Source organism: Astatotilapia calliptera, chromosome 4 (genome assembly GCF_964374335.1).
Source record: "Astatotilapia calliptera chromosome 4, fAstCal68.1, whole genome shotgun sequence".
Taxonomy (NCBI): domain Eukaryota; kingdom Metazoa; phylum Chordata; class Actinopteri; order Cichliformes; family Cichlidae; genus Astatotilapia; species Astatotilapia calliptera.
Window position 1 is genome coordinate 10,735,444 of NC_137425.1, and position 18,176 is coordinate 10,753,619.

The following is an 18,176-nucleotide window of genomic DNA, read 5'->3' on the forward strand; positions in this document are numbered from 1 at the left end:
AGCTTCTTTTTAGTCGTTAAATATTAGAGTTTAAGTATCTCGGGGTCTTGTTCATGAGTGACGGGAGAAGGGAGCGGGAGATCGACAGACGGATTGGCGCTTTGGCTGCAGTGATGCGGATGCTGTACCGGTCTGTTGTGGTGAAGAGAGAGCTGAGTGAGACAGTTGAGGTGGTTCGGGGATCTGAGAAAGATGCCTCATGGGCGCCTCATGGGTGAGGTATTCCAGGTATGTCCCACTGGGAGGCCCTGGGGCAGACCCAGGACACGCTGGAGAGATTATATCTCTTGGGTGGCCTGGGAACGCCTTGGTGTTCCACTGGAGGTCATAGGGGGTCATATGATAGATGTTTTGTTTTTTTTGTCTTTATGTATTATTGTAGGGTTATTTCTTTAATTTATTTACAGTGACACAATAGAGTGTCAAATAACAGATACGTCCATTATACGTTTATTGCTTGAAACCAGAGAACAAGGGCTACAATCCAAACATCAGAAACATGCATTACTGGTGTAAACCATAAAAGGGGAGCAAAGCTTACTTTTTGTATCCAAATAAAAATATCGATCTTGGCGGTTTACAGATGCTTACAGCACATGCATAACAAAGGACAACCTTTTTATTCTGGATCCACCTGAGATTATAGCAGAATATGAAGGAAAACCTCTCACTGTAAACTGCACCATCACATTGGATGAACATGAGTGGATGTACTAGACAGTTGGAAATGAAATCTTTCAGATCGAAGATGAAGGAATGTTTATCTCCCACTCAGTGCCACTGTCAGACTGGAATGAGAAGGCCAAGTGCAAAATAAAGTTAAATGAGTTTCACGAAGTCAGCAAGGACTTTCAAGTTATTGTATTTAGTAAGTTTCATTTTAAATATATACAGTGCAAAGAGAAAGTTAATAATTATTAAAATAAGTAACTAAGTTTTTCATCTAATGTTGTTTGCCAGAGAATCCAGAAGCTGATGATTCTGTACAGCATGTGAATGTGATGGGAGAAGAAACACAGAATTGGCTGCAGTGTGACATCATTAACACTATTTGTTGCTCCGACAAATACCTGACTGTTAGCTGGTACAAAAACAATGTAAAAAATGCAGACAGAATCTTTCAATGACACAATAAAAACACCAGTAAATGAGTCCTCTATTGAGTCAACCTCAGAAGAGAAAAATTTAGTTGAGATGGGATGTGATATGTGAAGCTCAGCTGGACTTTGGCCCATACAGACCAAAATGTCACGTTTTTTCTCAAACACACAGAGTTTCAGCAGACTGCAAGTAAACATCCTGGTCGTCTATACAGAAAGAGAGATATTTAATTAAAATTGTTAGCATAGATTAAAGAACACGAATAGTCTCAATAGCATGTGAGTAAATTGCAAGACTGCCAATTGTCTGAGAAACATAACCGAGACAATCCACGTTTATGTTGAACCAAGAGGTACACTTCCCTGTTTAGCTTACATCTAATGTGCTTGTGGGTTATTTAGATGATTTGACTGAATATATTTGCTTGTGAATGACAGGTTGCTCTCTAAAATTAGTACCTTCTGAAATTGTTGTGAGATCTGGAGATCCAGTTTCAGCTGCAGCACATCAGCCATACCTATTTTAATACTAAAACATTGGTAAACGAATGCATGTTTTATATATTTTATGTTAAGATGATATATATTTCTTTATTTACCTTCTTTACTTTTTTTTAAAATATAAGACTACTGCTAGACTTTTTCCAGTCATGTGGGCTTTGCTTGCTCTGTTGGTCGTTGGCTTCATCTTCCTTGAGGTGCCTTTTTACAAATGGTAGAAAAAACATGGCCATTACACTGTTTCTCCTGACAAACGGCCAGTTGGTTACGAGATCCCTTTGACATCAATCAGTGCAAATGCTTAGGACACTTGCTGCATCTGAACTGCAGCTTAATGACATTTGTAACCTAACTATTTGTCTTGCATTTCATTTATGGTTTACTTGTTTTTCCTTAAAGCTGATTTTCAGTCTTGAAACGTTGGATGTGTATGTTGGATGGCATTACTGCAACCTAAACAAGTTAAATAAAGTAGATTATTTGAAGCTGTAAAAAAATAATTTTGAGTGGTTAATCGTTTCAATCACACAGTAAGTGTCTGCAAGCATCAGTCAGAGAGTTATTTAATGTTGGAATTTAAACTCCATGGCAGGATTCATGTGGGGAAGTGTGAGATGGTCAATTAGGGAAGCACAGAATTCCCTGAGTGTGTCGGCTGTGGAACATGCACTTCTTGCATAAATGTATCACTTTAACCATTTAAGGGATTCAGGATGAAGCACAGTCTCCTAGCTAGTCTCTGTGTGGTTTAGGGTGATGTTCCTTTAAGATTTATAAGGATCTGGGAGTGGCGTGGATAGGAAACCTATTTTTATCCCATATTTCCTTCCTTATGTTAATTAACCAGACCCAGACTAACGAATTACAGCCCAAATTAAAAGTTTGAGCATTCTGATTCAGTATATATGCACAAAAAGAAAAGGTGGAGCAGAGAAGTATTCACATTTTGACCTTTTGGGATAACTTTGGAAAAGTATTTGGAATAATCTGACAGTTTAACCAACAAGCTGAATATTTGATTTGGACATAGATCACTGGGTGAGTTTGTCAGCTGCTTGGCTTGTGAGTAATTGTCTGTATATCAGAAATGCAATTTTTTAAAGCAGTGCAAGCTGTGAAAGAAAGTGTGTAATTTTCACAATATGTCAAGTAAACTTAGAAGTGCTTTATCCCTCCATTCTGTTTAATACAAAAAGTGTTTTTAGCTCGGCCAGTGGTTTCCTATCATGCTGAACAGAACATTAACTTAATTTTATAAATAGTTTTAATACTGAGAGTCAGAAAGTAGGAAAACTCAAGACGCTCTTCCCATAATTCCTGAACATCCCATTTTGGAGTTACTGTTAATCTTGCAATGTCCAACACCATTGCAAGAGATCATGGGTAGAGCAAATGAAATTTGGCCCATTTTGACATTTGCTAGTATAAAACTCCCCAAAATGTTCTAAACTGACCCAAATTGTACACGAAAGCCTTACATTTTTCTGAAAGCTCCAAATTTGATCTTGTTTTACAGGTGCTGCAAATCTTTGTACACCGAGGCTGATCTAGGTCAGACTGGACCTGTATATATCCAACTAGTTTCATTGTAGTTGGATATATACAACTGTGTCTATGAATGCAAAACTGTGCATTCATAACTTCGTAACTGCCATTTTAATGATTATCAGCTGAGGACCTTCAATGATAATTTTGACTCCTGTGCCTCACAACATCTAATGCAAATCCTGAAACTGAACTTTTTCTGGATGTTCCTGAATGACACCTCATCTCCTCCATCCACCTCCATCATCCTGCATGCTGTCTGCCACAATGCTGGGCTTCCTCATGCTCATCTTTTCACTGTGTGGTGAGTGCTGAAGACATCTCTGTGGATCTGACATACTGTGTATTAATTTATTTAATAATGGTTAGAGACAAAACTTTTAACTTTCCCTTTTAACTTCACGCTTAGTTTATTGTTGGAAATTTAATTTCAATGGCCTCCATGAGTTACAAGTAAAGGTAACTGGAAAAAGCAAAAATAAAAAGAATGATTTGTAAATACTGAGATTTGAACAAAAGACAAAAACATTCAAATTATTATTGATGGAAGAGTTACAGGTATGTGTTATTGCGGAACAAACTTCTGATCTCAATCAATAAAGTGAGTGTGGTGGTCAACAATTCATGGGTCTGTCGGTTGAAACTTTGCTCGCTGGAAACTTTATGACCAGTAGGAGCTACAGTAGCGTTACTTACCTGCAACTGGCGCGAAAACAATGAGAGGATCATCACACAACCCTTCAATAACAAAACACAACAAATAAGTCCAGTATCCTGAGAGTCAACATAACCAGAGAGAAAAATGTAGTTGAGTTCAGATGTGAAGCTCAGCTGGACTTTGGACTGCATGGACCAAAACTTCATGCCATTTCTCAAACACACAGTGTTTCAGACCACTGTAAGTAAATATCCTAATGTTTCTAGGAAAATACAACATTCACTTAATTTTCCAATTTTGAGTCAGTAAAACAATGTCAAAACCAGTGTAGTTGGGTGCCATATATCTATATCTATATATATAGATATAGATATAGATCTATATCTATATCTATATATCTATATATATCTATATCTATATATATCTATATCTATATATATATATATGTATATATATATATATTAGGGGTGCAACGATGCTCGTATCGATATTGAACCGTTCGATATAGTGCTTTCGGTTCGGTACGCATATGTATCGAACAATACAAAATTTGTAATTTATTTTATCAACTTTCCTTCTGACGATGCTGTCTGTGTTGAGCGCTCAGTGAATTTGCGTTCGACTACTCCGCCTAGGCTGCACTGTCGAGCGCAGATCCACTGAGCGTTCAACACAGACAGCCTCGTCAGAAGGAAGAGCGCAGGGCAAGCTAGCGAGACAGAAGTTAAGCTCTCCTTGCAACATGGCAAATTGAACCTCCCCCACCCTCATTCAGATCTGGCGTTTGGAATTATTTTGGTTTGCATGTGACGTATGACCCTGAAGGTAAGCGCGTCATGGACTAAAGTAAAACAGTATGTTGGATGTGCCACGCAATGCTCAATTACATGGGTGGGAACTAGTGTGTTAGCGCAGTTAGCTCGTTAACGTGTTGGCCATCTAGCCCCACGCACAGGCGATCAGGGGTAGCTCGTTAACGGCGATTTGCCGTGTTGTGGCGTTAACGTCATTTCAACGAGATTAACGCTGACAGCACTAGTGGGAACACAACGAATATGACTGCACATTTACGCCGACATCATCCTAGTGCAAAGACAAGTGGAAGCAGACAAAACCAACAAGCATGCATGCTACAAACTTTACCCGAGTCATTTAGACAGCCGTTAGCACATGATTCTCCTTATGGGGACCTGATATGTTTAATATTGTGGCGAGCTCAGACAAGGAGAAGACGGAGGTGTCGTTTGGTCTTGCTTCCCGTGAGCTAGCCAGGGAGCACAGCCGTTTATTGACATCTGAAGAAGAACACTGCCGCTAGCTAACTGCTCAGCGCGGCAACCGCACAGCAACAACAACACACAGGGCGCCCTCTGACCCCGGAAGGACACACCATTGCAACGAGAGGGTGTCACCCGTCACTATGGCAACATAAACAAAACATAACTGTACAAACAGAACCCCGAACAGCCCTGACCCGCTACAATATGCTGCTGAGAATATAGCCCAGAAGAAGCGTATAGTATAGCTTTTATTTTGGAAAGAGACATTTCTCTGTAATAAACTGTCTTTTTCAAAGATGAGTGATTCCTCAATCAGATACAAGGCTTGCAAAATCGCTAGCCCGACGTCCCGGGGCTAGCGATTTTTCCAGTCGGGCTACCAAAATCTATCTCTGCCCTGCCCGTCGGGCTATTGTAGGAAGGAAAAATATATGTCAATGTTTTTGCATTCTTTCGGAAATGTAGCTGGGTAATTATGTCATTGGCATCGGTGAGCCACTGTCAATATGTGACATATTAAAATTGCGTTTGAATTTGCGCTTGTTTTTTGCTTTCACTTTGCAAATGTCCAGGTGCCTTCTTTTGGCGCACCGGCCGGTCACGACCGGCGGGGGAAAAGTCACTCGGGTCAGAACATGGGGTGCCACCATCATCCCACTTCTGACACCAATGTGGCGAGCTCAGACAAGGAGGAGACGGAGGTGTTGTTTAGTCTTGCTTCCCGTGAGCTAGCCAGGGAGCACAGCCGTTTATTGACATCTGCAGAAGAACACTGCCGCTAGCTAACTGCTCAGCGCAGCAACCGCACAGCAACAACAACAACAACAACACACAGGGCGCCCTCTGACCCTGGAAGGACACACCGTCGCAGCGAGAGGGCATCACCCGTCACTATGGCAACATAAACAAAACATAACTGTACAAACAGAACCCCGAACAGCCCTCACCCGCTACATAGCCCCCACCTAAGGGGTCAGTCGTCCCCGACGACCCCATTGCCCCACACAAAGTCCTGCAAACGTCCAGGTGCCTTCTTTTGGCGCACCGGCCGGTCACGACCGGCGGGGGGAAAAGTCACTCGGGTCAGAACATGGGGTGCCACCATCATCCCACTTCTGACACCAATGTGGCGAGCTCAGACAAGGAGGAGACGGAGGTGTCGTTTGGTCTTGCTTCCCGTGAGCTAGCCAGGGAGCACAGCCGTTTATTGACATCTGCAGAAGAACACTGCCGCTAGCTAACTGCTCAGCGCGGCAACCGCACAGCAACAACAACAACAACACACAGGGCGCCCTCTGACCCCGGAAGGACACACCGTCGCAGCGAGAGGGCGTCACCCGTCACTATGGCAACATAAACAAAACATAACTGTACAAACAGAACCCCGAACAGCCCTGACCCGCTACAATATGCTGCTGAGAATATAGCCCAGAAGAAGCGTATAGTATAGCTTTTATTTTGGAAAGAGCCATTTCTCTGTAATAAACTCTCCTTTTCAAAGATGAGTGATTCCTCAATCAGTTTTTTTTTTTTAATTACTTTTGTTTCAGCAACATTAAATTTAAAAACTGTACTTTTGAGTTAAAATATATATTTATAATTTTAATAAATGACAAATTAAAAAGGCATGAACATTTTTTTGTATCGAAAAAATATTGACCCGTGACACCAAAGTATCGAACCGTACCGTGAATTTTGTGTATCGTTGCACCCCTATCTATCTATCTATCTATCTATCTATATATATATATATATATATATATATATATATATATATATACAAAACTGTGTAAATAACAATCTTCTGTTTTCTTCTTTTTTTCAGATGCTCTTGAACCAAAGACAAAAAACAGAACTCATGTGATGTCTTCAAGTGAGGGCACTAATATTATGTTGACCTGTGAAGCTGTGGGAAACCCTCTTCCGGTCTATGGCTGGACTTGTGATGGGGAAAATATGTTGGAGAACACAAACAGTCTCAATATCACCCTAGTAAACCGCAACACAACCTGCACCTGCACAGCTCCCAGTATTCTAGGAAACATAACTAAGACATTCTATGTTCATGCTGAACCAAGAGGTACACATCCCTGTTTACCTTACAACTACTGTCCTTTTTTTTAGGGACTTATGTCTTTTTATATCCAAAATCAGTTTTAAATGTTAACATGTGTGCTTGTTAATGGCAGGTTGCCCACTAACACTGACACCTTCTGAAATTGTTGTGAAATTTGGAGATCCAATTTTAATCAACTGCAGCACATCAGCCACAGATGTTGAAGGAATGGGCTGGGAGGCTCCATTTGGAGGTACAGGATTTGAACGCCCTCCTGTTGTCACTTGGAGGGTTGAAAAACTAGAAGAGTGGACTCCAAGTCCTTCCTGCTATGCTACTTTGGTTGATGGATCCCAGTGTACTGTGAGTCCACTCATCGCTGTTTACAGTAAGTACATGTGCACAGACTGTGTTACTGTATTATGACCTGCATGAACTGAAAAATGCATATGCAAGAAAGCAATAATTAAAGACATGCTTAGACATGGTAATATCAAGCAGCTTCTAATTGATCCAATTCAAATGTTCCTTATGTGGAAATCAAAATGTGACTCTGGCACCTGCAAACTAACACTTTTAGAAATGCATGTTTCCTGTACTGATGTAATAATGTTAGACATTAAATTTGGTTTTTACATTGTAAATCAGTAATACCAAAAAATAAAAATTGTTTTATTTACAGAAACTCCAGACTTTGTGTCAGTGTCTGACATGGGTCATGTTCCGATGGTGGAGGGCAGAGAGCATGATCTGAAATGTGATGTCATCAGTGTTGCTCCTGTACAGATTCTCACAGTGAAGTGGTACAGAGGCAATGAAACTGTGCTCACAGAGACGTTTAATGAATCTACTGCGATCCCAGTAAACGCATCTTCTACCCTGAAAATCTCCACTCAGAGAGATTACAATGGATTAACTTTTAGATGTGAGGCTGAGTTGCATCTCGGACCTAAAGGACCAAAGTTCCTCCCTAATACATCCTCACCACCTTACACTGCTGTTGTCCTCTGTAAGATTTCCACCCACCTATTTCATGTTTTTTTTTCCACCTCAGAGCTCTGCAACAGAATCACACGATCTTTTTAAATGATTTGTCAATATTGAATATAAATAATTTTAGATGAAAGTAAAGTTTGAAGCATACTATTTTTATCTTATTAAATCTCTCATGTATTTCTTCCACAGATGCCCCTGAGTTCAAGAATGGAAATGAAAGCAAGGAAGTGCTCCAGGGTGAGAATGTTACTTTAAGCTGTAGTGCTGACAGTAACCCACCCTCAAACATCAGATGGATCTACACAGCTGCTGTGAATTCAAACGTGACCACTGAGGGACAACAGAAGACTATCAGTATCACAGGAATCACGTCTGCCAATGCAGGCATTTACATTTGTGTTGCTGAGAATGAAGCTGGGAGAAATACACGATTTGTCTCACTGGTGATAAAAGGTATGATTACTTTTTGGAGAACAGTTATGGAAATGTATAAAGAAAAGTGATAACTGATGTTTAAAATGAACAATATATGACATCGAGAACTGATCTTATTTTAATGTTGTTTTTATTTTGCTTATCTTACAGATAAGGTCCCTTTGCTAGTCATTGGAGTGTTGCTCGCTGTATTTGCCATTGGCCTCATCGTCCTCCTGGTCTTTATTTACTATAGAAAGAGAAAAAATTGGCATTCTTCTTTTGACATAGTATCAAATGCCACAGATGTCCCTCTGACAGTCAGTAGTAATGCTTAGGATATTTCCCTGCATTATGAAAAATGAAGTAAAATTTTAATTGCATATGTAATTTATGATTTGTCCTATAATATTGTATAAATGTACATTTAATTTTTCCATAAATTAATTCCTTGAATTAAACAACTTCATATACCAGAAAACAAATAGCAGAAATATCTAAAATAATAAGAAGGTTATGCTTTAGAGTTAATAATGTTATGTATATGTCTGCTAAACAGTGCATGAAACTGCTGTAAAAACAATTAACATTTAGCAATATTATGTCTTATGTTTGAATTAATTTTTTTTTATTGTTTTTATGTTTTTTGACCCACAGTTCATTTTAATTGTGAAATATCAAGTGTAGCCCTAACAGGTATTACTGCATTTAAACAAAGTAGTCTATGTCATATGCCAGAATTTAAAGGCGAATTATTAATGATCTGAATTAGAGGGTGATTATCTGCTAGTCCAGGACTCTCTGCCAGGGAATCACTGATTTCCAGAGTCCACAGAATACTTTTTATAACATAATTCATTGAAGAACACGGATTAAACAATAGGATGATTTTAACCAGTGGAGGCTGTCGGGTTACAGCACAGCCTCCTGGCTGGCATCCTGTGTGGAGATCAGATCGCTTCCTCTTTAAGGCTTATTACGATTTTTGAGAGTGATGTGGATAGGAAAGCTACGTTGACCTGATTTCCTTCATCATGTTAAATATTTGGAAAAACCAGGCTAAAAGCTGGCAAGCATAATTAATTGCTTAAGTGTGATGGTTATTAAACAATTAATCAGCTATATGTGTTGAAGAAAGACAAAGCTGGAGCAGTCAGTGGTTATATTGTGCTTGGATCCTATTCAACAGGACCTTCCTTCAAATTGCTGGGATAACTTTGGAAAAGCTTTTTTTGCTTTCTGAATAATCTGACTGGCCTGAAAATTGATTTTTGCAAAGAGCTTTCAGTGAGAGTATAATCTGCTTCGCTTGCATGATATTAAATAGAGGAAGAAAAGAGGAAGAATGAGATTAACGGTCATAATATAAAAACTGAAAACAACTTAGAAATGGCTTTTTTTTAAACTCAAGGGCCACCAGTTGGTGTCTAATGTTACAAAAAAGAACCCTGTAGTCAAATTCAAATTTTATTTACCACACACACAACCATACACAGACAAGTGGTGAAGTGCTTGTTTCTGTGCAATGCCCGACCATTAAACGACGGTAAAGAATTTACAGATTTACAGATTATGACAAAATTTACAGATTTTAACTTAGAAATTTACAGTAAAAAAAGAATGCGCAAATAATGATTTAAGAGAGAAATTGGAAGAAGTGTGCAAATAAAAACAGTGACGTGATGAATGAGAGTCCAGTCCTGCATTTGGTTCAGGGCCCAAATAGCCTGGGGGAAGAAGCTCCCCCTCATTTTCTCTGTTTTGGCCCTTGGGGAGCGGAAGCGCTTCCCAGACCTCAACAGTGAAAAGAGTCCATTGTTGGGATGGGAGAGGTCCTTCATAATCTTCCTGGTTTTGTTCTTGCACCGCTTGGTGTAGATGGACAGCAGGTCAGGAAACTGTGATCGAATGATGCGTTTGGTTGAGCGCACCACTCTTTGCAGATCTAGTCTGTCCTTCTTGGTGCTGTTCCCAAACCAGGTGCAGATGTTTCCTGTCAGGATGCTCTCGATGGTGCAGGAGTAGAAGTTCTTAAGCACCCTCAGTGGCAGATGGAAGTCCCTAAGTCTTCTGAAGAAGAAGAGATGCCTTCCTCTGAGTCCTGTAATACTTTATGAAGTCTCATTGAACCCTTTCTTGATGACTGTCACAGATGGCTCAGTCTCTAGATTCAGGCCATTTTGAATCACCAATTCAGCTTTTTTTTTTTTTTTAATTATGCGTTAGAGCGGAATAACCCCTCCACTGATATATGATTGCTCCCCTTTGATGTCACTTGGATGGATTACTAATTGTGATGAAAAACACACCTACAATACTAGATATCATTCTGAAAAGTAACATTCTACATAGCAGTCAAAGGACTACGATGACCTGGATGACTGAGAACCTTCACAGACATTCTACATAGCACACTTACTTTATACAAATTGTGACAGATTATACAAATCTGTCACAATTTGCAGGATAAAACCCCAAAAGTAAAATTAGGAGACAAGCAGGATTTAACAAAAAGTGGCCCCTTTAATTAGTGTGGTTGTAAAATTCCACAAAGTACAACACAAAATCCCCAAAGGGAAGACTGAGGGGATAAATTGTGGTAGCTCTGGGCTGTGGCTGCATTGGAGGCTACAGTCTCTTCTATCTTAATACCAAAACTGTGAACTTTACTCTGTTCACTCCCTGACACGCATGGCACACAGTGGATGTTACACTCTACAAACAATTCCACCATAAACATTACCAGGTAGGAACCAAAATGACCTCTCACAAGGTGCCATAATAAATAACTTAAATGTAACACATAAACTTATAAGGTGAGATAAATGAAGTTAGAAGATTAGAGGAATAACAAGAACCCAGAACATAAGAAGAACAGATTACTAATGAAAAAAAATAAATAAACCAGATGTATGTTTGAACAACACCAAGAACCAGAATCTCTGAAGCAAGAATAAAAATCAAAACTAAAATCAAATTAATTAAAAATTAAATATTCAGATTTCCCGTGGTGCACCCCTATTTTGTTCTTGGTCAGCCCTGTGGCACTTCATTTAGAAGAACATTTAAATTAAAGAAAACTCTAGAACCTCTAATTTTAATGAAAATAAAGTACGTTTTGCAGTAAGAAATGTACTTGAAGGATCTACGAATTTAAAAGTCATGAAACCACGAGGATGAAGATGTCTTTTTTAAATAAAGTACAGAAACCAAAAGAAAAACAAAGGTTTCAGAGTAATATTATCAAAGATAAAGGTACAATTGTGTTGCACAGCTTATCTTTATGTATACATTTCCAGAAAACATGGATTACATCATTGCTCAAATGAACTGATACAATTTTTGGTAGAATGATGTTCATTGCTAGAATAGTCACTTTAATTGCTCACTCTTGATGGTATTAGTAGCCTGTAATTGCTCTCATTCAAGTGTTTGTACCACTGTGTAGAAATAAAAAACAATAACGTTTTGGAGAGTTACACATTGACGTATGCCTACTAATTTGTCTCTGCCTTCTTCTCATTTTGATGTCATAATGTCCGATATACACAGGTCACTCCATACATAATTAAATAAATGTTATTGCGACTTTGTCTCTTTATGCCATCATTTTGATGATCCTATCATTTTACCACAATTTTACATTAAATAATCAATATGCAATTGAAGTGCTTAAAACACCAAACCTCATGACTTAAAGTTTAAGCTTTAAGTCACGAGGTTTAAAAAAAAAATTATTGCATTAGTTGTTTATGTCATGAATCGCTGTGTGGCAGGCAGGCAAGCAGGAGTGGTGGACCCAAAATGCAGAACTCAGACACGGAAGTGAGACTTAAAGCGCAGCTTTATTGCTGGGAAAAGCCTCGAACAAACTAAACTCACCAAAAGACAAACAAAAGTCTGAACAGAGGAACCAAGGACTGAGACACTGGAAAAGAAATACAAAACTGCAGCACATAGAAGCAGAACACACAGCTAGTTGAGGGTACGACGCAACACTGAGCACAGGAAAACACAGGGCTAATATACACAGGGTGGTAATCAGGGAATGGGCAACAGGAGGGAGACACAGCTGGGAGAAATTGGACTAACGAGACAGGGGGAGCAAAGCGGCACACACTAACATAGGACATAGACTTTCACAATAAAACAGGAAATAAGACACAAGGATGCAGACTAAGAAACATAGACTTAACACGGGCAGAACTAAGAATAAACCAGAATAAGCTGGAACATAGAACATCATCATAATCATCATCATCATCACAAGCACTAAGAGAATAAGGAAACAATCAAACACACCAAAGTAACTTGAAAGGCAGATTCATCATAAAACCCAACAAAGCACCAGAGAAACATAAAGAACAATCTATCATTGAAAAATAAACCAAAACATAACTCAAAATACTGGGTCAAACTGACCCAGAACCGTGACAGTTTAAGAGCATTTTCTGAGGCTCAAAGGACAATCGAATGACAAGTAGTTTTATGGTCAGGTGATGCCTGTCTCCTAGGATTTTGCAAATAAACAATTTGGACTTGATTTCAACTGTTCAACTTGCATTTGATATGCAATACTGGATTTGGCAGAAAGCATCTAAAAGAGCTTGGACAGATATAAACAAGGTGAACTTCTGACACGGACGAAGATAAATCTGTAGAGAAGGAGAAAAACAACTCATGATGCGAAGCATGTTGTTTAACATGGTGGAGGCATGTATGGCTGCCAGTGGAATCGGACCACTGGTATTTATTGATGAGATGACTGCTGATAGAAGTAGCAGGATGAATTTTGAAGTGTACAGGGCTATACTCTCTGCTCAGACTCAGACAAAATGCTGAATGCAAACCTGATCCAACACCACTTTACAATGCAAATGGATCATTAACCAAAAGCAGTCTCTCAAGCTAAAGAAATTGGATATTCTTCATTGGCCAAGCCAGTTACCTTAGTACAATCCAACAGAGCATACTTTCATTTACTGAAGACAAAACTGAATGCACAGAGAGCCACAAACAAGCAGCAACTGAATTAGCTTATTCAACATCCTGGCAGAGAAACTCAAGGTAGAAATAACATTTGTTAATGTCCATGATGTCTTGACTTGCGATACTGTAAAGGATTGTATAGGATCCAGGTATTAAATAACATTTCTTATATTTAAAATGATATTGATTTGTCCAACTATTTTTGAGCATCTGAAAACGGGGAAATATGTATAAATATTGTGGTGATTTCTAAACAGGTACCACAAGGTTAAACGGCTTGTACTAAAGTTACATTTTAATCACATGTTGACTGTTGAATTTATAATCATCTGCGGTGATGGAAAGACATCAAGACAAAATTACTAAAAATGTGTCTTCATTGACATCATTTATTTTTACTTTAATTTATTTACAAAAACTTCAGACTGCGTCAATTTCTGCAATGGATCATAGTCCAATGACGGAGAGCACAGAGTATGATTTGAAATGCAATGTCACCAATGTTGCTCCCATGAAGGAGCTCACAGTGAAGTGGTAAAGAGGCAATGAAACTGTGCACACACAAAATATTAATGACCCTTGTGGAAATCCGGTCAATGTGTCGTCTGTTTTAAGATTCATTCCCAAGAGAGATTACCCTGGATTAGTTTTCAGATGTGAGGCTGTGCTGCACTTAGGACCCAAAGCACCAGAGATCCCTCCTGCACCTGCTTCGGATCTTATCAGTCCATCCTTCTGCAACCTCAGCACCTTACACTGCTGTTGTTCTTTGTAAGATTTCCTCCTTATTTTCCACTAAGTGAACTCTGGATATCAGCTTGCCACCCAATACTAATGTATTCTTAAAGTGTTGTGAGCTCAAACAACTCTGGTTGCACAGACAGTCCTTTTCTCTTTCACCTGTCAACCTATGAGATCAAAGTGACTAAATGTTAACCAGTGGGATTATTTACACCCTGAGAATGTGTGAGAATGTTCCACTAAGCTGCAATGCTGATGGCAACCCTCCCTCTAACATCAGCTGGATCTGTATAGATGCTGTGAATGCAAAAGAGACCACTGAGGGGCGCCAGATGACTATCACTGTCACAAGAGCCACGTCTACCAATGCTGTCATTTACATGTGTGTTGCAAGTTGTGAGAAAGACAAGATTTGTCACACTGGTGAAAAAGAACCAAACTAATGACTGGTAACTGTTTAATCATGATACTGATTTATTCAAAGTACTGAAGGAAAAAAGCCATTCATACTAATAGAAATTTCAAACCACCATTTTTGTGAATTGATTATATAATCTGAGATACTATTGCATATGGAATTCAAAGTATTGTTTTAAGTGCCTGATCATCCCTGCCTCATGTGCCCCTGAGCTTTCTCAGGTAGGACATGCCTGGAGGTGCATAAGACGTTTCCTGCCTGAACCACCTCAACTGGCTATTTTCACTCTGGAGAAGTACCAGCTCAGGGGAACTCTGAGCCCCTCAAAGTTCCTCAAAGGGTGGAAGGTCGTGTATCTGTATCTGTTGTCACTGTGATTCTTTATTTATTTACAACATTCAAAGAAGTACTTGAGAAGCTGTTGAATTCAGAAAATGAGAGAGACAAGGACTAGTTGAAAATCAGGAAGTGCAGCCGATTAGTAAGGAGCAAGTGAGGGCAGCTATGAAGAGGGTGATGAGTGGAAAGGTGGTTGGTCAAGATGACATGCCTGTGGTGGTAGAGAGAGGACAGTCAACTCTAACCAGACTGTTTAACAAAATCCTGGAGAATGAGAGGAAGCCTAAGGAGCTGAAAAGTGTATTGATACTGATTTTCAAGAGGAATATTGAAGGCATGAACTTGTGGAAAGAGTTGTTGAAGCTAAAGGATCAAAAGATTGTGTTTATAACGTTACACATAGGAGCATAGGAGCTACAGCTCAAGCTTTAGTCAAATGCATTAGTGGCCTGAACCACAAGAGGGAGGCAAAGATCCTGACATCATAACAGAGCTCAACTCTCTTATCCTGGATCCACTTGAGATTGTAGAAGACTATGGAGGAAATCCTTTCTCTGTAAAGTTTACCAGCACACTGAAATGAGAAATAAAAGCTCCGGCTTTAAAAACAAAGAGATTTTATACTGTTAGACTGAAAGTTTGAGTGCAAAAATAAAGCTAGATGATTCTCATTAATTGCAGTAAAGACCTATTGCATACAAAAAAATTAATTTGAAATGAATACAATGTAATGCTAAGAAAATTAAAAATGATGATGTATATGTAACTAACTTTTATCTAATGTTGTTTGCCAGAGAATCCAAAAGTTGTTCAATAGAAGAAAAAAGCAGAACTGGCTGCTGTGTGATGTCATCAGTTTTGTTCCTGTTCAGTACTTCACTGACGTATAAAAACAATGAAAGCATTGTGACACATCATTTAACAATCACACCAAAACACTGAATAATGAATCCTGTAATTTGAGAGTGAACAAAATGTAGTTCAATTTAATTCTGTTTTATTTATATAGTGCCACTTCATAAAAACAGTTGCTTCAAGGTGCTTCGAATTGTAAAGTAAAGACTATACAATACCAAAGAGAAACCTCAACATTCACACAACCCTCTATGACCAAGCACTTGTACAATGGAAAGGAAAAAAGGAATAACTTCCTTTTAACAGGAAGAAACGTGACTGGTTGACTGGTTGGAGTGAGAGCAAAGAATGATTAAATACAAAAAGGCTAAAAACACAGAGATGTTTAAAGAGATAAAGAGATTAATAAATGCCCAGCGTATCATAAAAATCCCCCCAGCAGCCCACGTCAACTGCAGCATAACTAAGGGAGACACCACAACTTCCTGTTTTTTCCCCTCATTCACACAGTGTTTCTGAACACTGTGAGTAAACATCCCACTGTGTCCAAACAAACAGAGCATTATTTCAACTTTTAGCTTAGATTTAAAAAACAAAAACCATTCAAGTCAGTTTAGCTATCCATTGTTTAAATGTGAAAAACTATGCTTGCCATTCTTGATGCTCCTGAGCTAAACTAAACACAATGATATCTGTCAACTTAAGGGCACTGATATTACCCTGAGCTGTGAAACCAAGGGAAACCCTCCTCTTGTCTATAACTGGAAATGCGACGGGGAGAACACAAACAATCTTAGGATCATTCTATTGCAGCAATACAACCTGCACCTTGTCATTTAAATCACTGTTTATCTTACAGTTAATTTGCTAATGCATCCTTTAATAATAATAATAATGTAGATTTTATTGATCCCCGTGGGGAAATTCCTCTTTGCATTTAATCCATTCACTATGTAAAGCAGTGGGCAGCCATTGGGCGCCTGGGAACAGCACCTTGCTCAGGGGTACCTCAGGGTAGCTGTTGAGTGGATACTGTTGACTTATTCCTTAATTTAGAAAAGAGAAGAAAAGAAAAGCTCTAACTTCATAAGTCTACTTGTAGAAGATTGCCTTGTATCACTGTCGCTTTCTGAAATTGTTGTGAGATTTGAAGATCCATCGTCAGTCGCTGTGATTCTTTTTGAAGCTCTAGTAACCCTCCCTCCCCCAAACATCAGCTTGATCTACACAGCTCACAGCGGCTGTGAAATGAGACCACTAAGAGGCGCCAGAAGTCTGTCACTATCACTAGAGCCACGTCTACCAGTGCTGGTGTTTACATTTGTGTTGGAGAGAATAAAGTTGGAAGAAAGACAAGATTTGCCACACTTGTGATAAAAGATATGGTTGCTGACTGTGCAGAACAGATATGGGAAATGAATAAAGAAAAGGTCAAGAGGTGAGAAGAAATGTTATGTTTTGTTTTGCTTATCTCACAGGTAAAACTAAACAGGTAACCCCCCCACACACACACACTTTCCAGTCTGTTGGGTGTTGCTTGTTTCATCGTTTCTCATCCTCCTGGTCCCTTTTCACAACTCTCAGAAGACAAAAGATAGAGAGATACAAAATTCCAAATGACATAGATGTCCTTATGTCATCAACCAGTGTTAAGTGCTAGGGGTTTTTACAGGATTCTGAAAACTGAAGTGAAAACTTAACTGCACGGGTAACCTAATTATTTGTTCTTTCCTATGAAAAAAAAAACATTTTCAATTTCCCTTTGTATGAAGTATTCGTAGCTTCATATCTCTCAAAAGATTGAATTTAAATCTTCTTACATTTATAGTTTCCGTCTTTCGTTCCCCCATTACAGTCTGGCTGTTTTTCAGTCTGGAAGTAGTGGATGTGTTCATTGTAGACCTTATTAGGCGTCACTGCACATAAGCAAATTAAACAGAGTAGCCTATTTTCTTGCATGAAAACTTAATTGTGAGTCATTAATGATTTGAATCAGACGGTGAAGCACTCACTGCCAGAACCAGTCAGCCTGTTGCTTGTTGATCGATGATGAACATAATGCTATGATTCATGTGGGAAAGTCCGGGGGACGCTCTCTATCAGGGAAGCACAGAATTCCCGGAGCTTGTAGCCTATAGAGGACTTTTTTTTACAATAACCGTCTTAGATAAGAACACGTCTTGAACAGAAGTAATTTTAACCAGTGCGGACTGTCAGGATGCAGCACAGTCTCCTGGCTGGTAGCGTGTGTGCTTCAGGCTACTGCCCCTTTAAGGCTTAGGAT

General features: G+C 39.1%; 1 protein-coding gene and 1 long non-coding RNA gene across 3 annotated transcripts; one reads left to right on the forward strand and one right to left on the reverse strand.

The window, feature by feature from the left end:
- The first annotated feature begins 110 nt into the window (after positions 1 to 110).
- LOC145428251 (vascular cell adhesion protein 1-like) lies at positions 111 to 8,940 on the forward strand. Of its 2 annotated transcripts, XM_080300242.1 has the most exons (7): positions 111 to 2,639; positions 3,118 to 3,450; positions 6,910 to 7,164; positions 7,274 to 7,528; positions 7,823 to 8,149; positions 8,326 to 8,589; positions 8,722 to 8,940. In XM_080300242.1, the coding sequence occupies exons 2-7, from the start codon at positions 3,360 to 3,362 to the stop codon at positions 8,886 to 8,888; spliced, it is 1,359 nt and encodes a 452-aa protein (XP_080156368.1). In that variant the 5' UTR covers positions 111 to 2,639; positions 3,118 to 3,359; the 3' UTR covers positions 8,889 to 8,940. The 2 variants fall into 2 exon arrangements, with proteins under 2 accessions (XP_080156368.1, XP_080156369.1); XM_080300243.1 differs by lacking the exons at positions 111 to 2,639; positions 3,118 to 3,450 and adding an exon at positions 3,495 to 4,044.
- A 1,064-nt stretch (positions 8,941 to 10,004) lies between these two features.
- On the reverse strand, positions 10,005 to 18,031 carry LOC113020556 (uncharacterized). The gene is made up of 3 exons (XR_003272208.2): positions 17,905 to 18,031; positions 17,713 to 17,808; positions 10,005 to 15,611 (listed from the first exon to the last, which is right to left on the reverse strand). It is a non-coding gene; the product is annotated as an uncharacterized LOC113020556 (long non-coding RNA).
- Between the last annotated feature and the right edge of the window lie 145 nt (positions 18,032 to 18,176).

Bases quoted from the DNA above. Each gene is read 5' to 3' on its own strand.
- LOC145428251 (XM_080300242.1), top strand. From the start codon at position 3,360: ATGACACCTCATCTCCTCCATCCACCTCCATCATCCTGCATGCTGTCT. The intron at 7,165-7,273 runs GTACACATCCCT...TGTTAATGGCAG, and splicing joins TGTTCATGCTGAACCAAGAG to GTTGCCCACTAACACTGACA. The intron at 8,590-8,721 runs GTATGATTACTT...CTTATCTTACAG, and splicing joins TGTCTCACTGGTGATAAAAG to ATAAGGTCCCTTTGCTAGTC.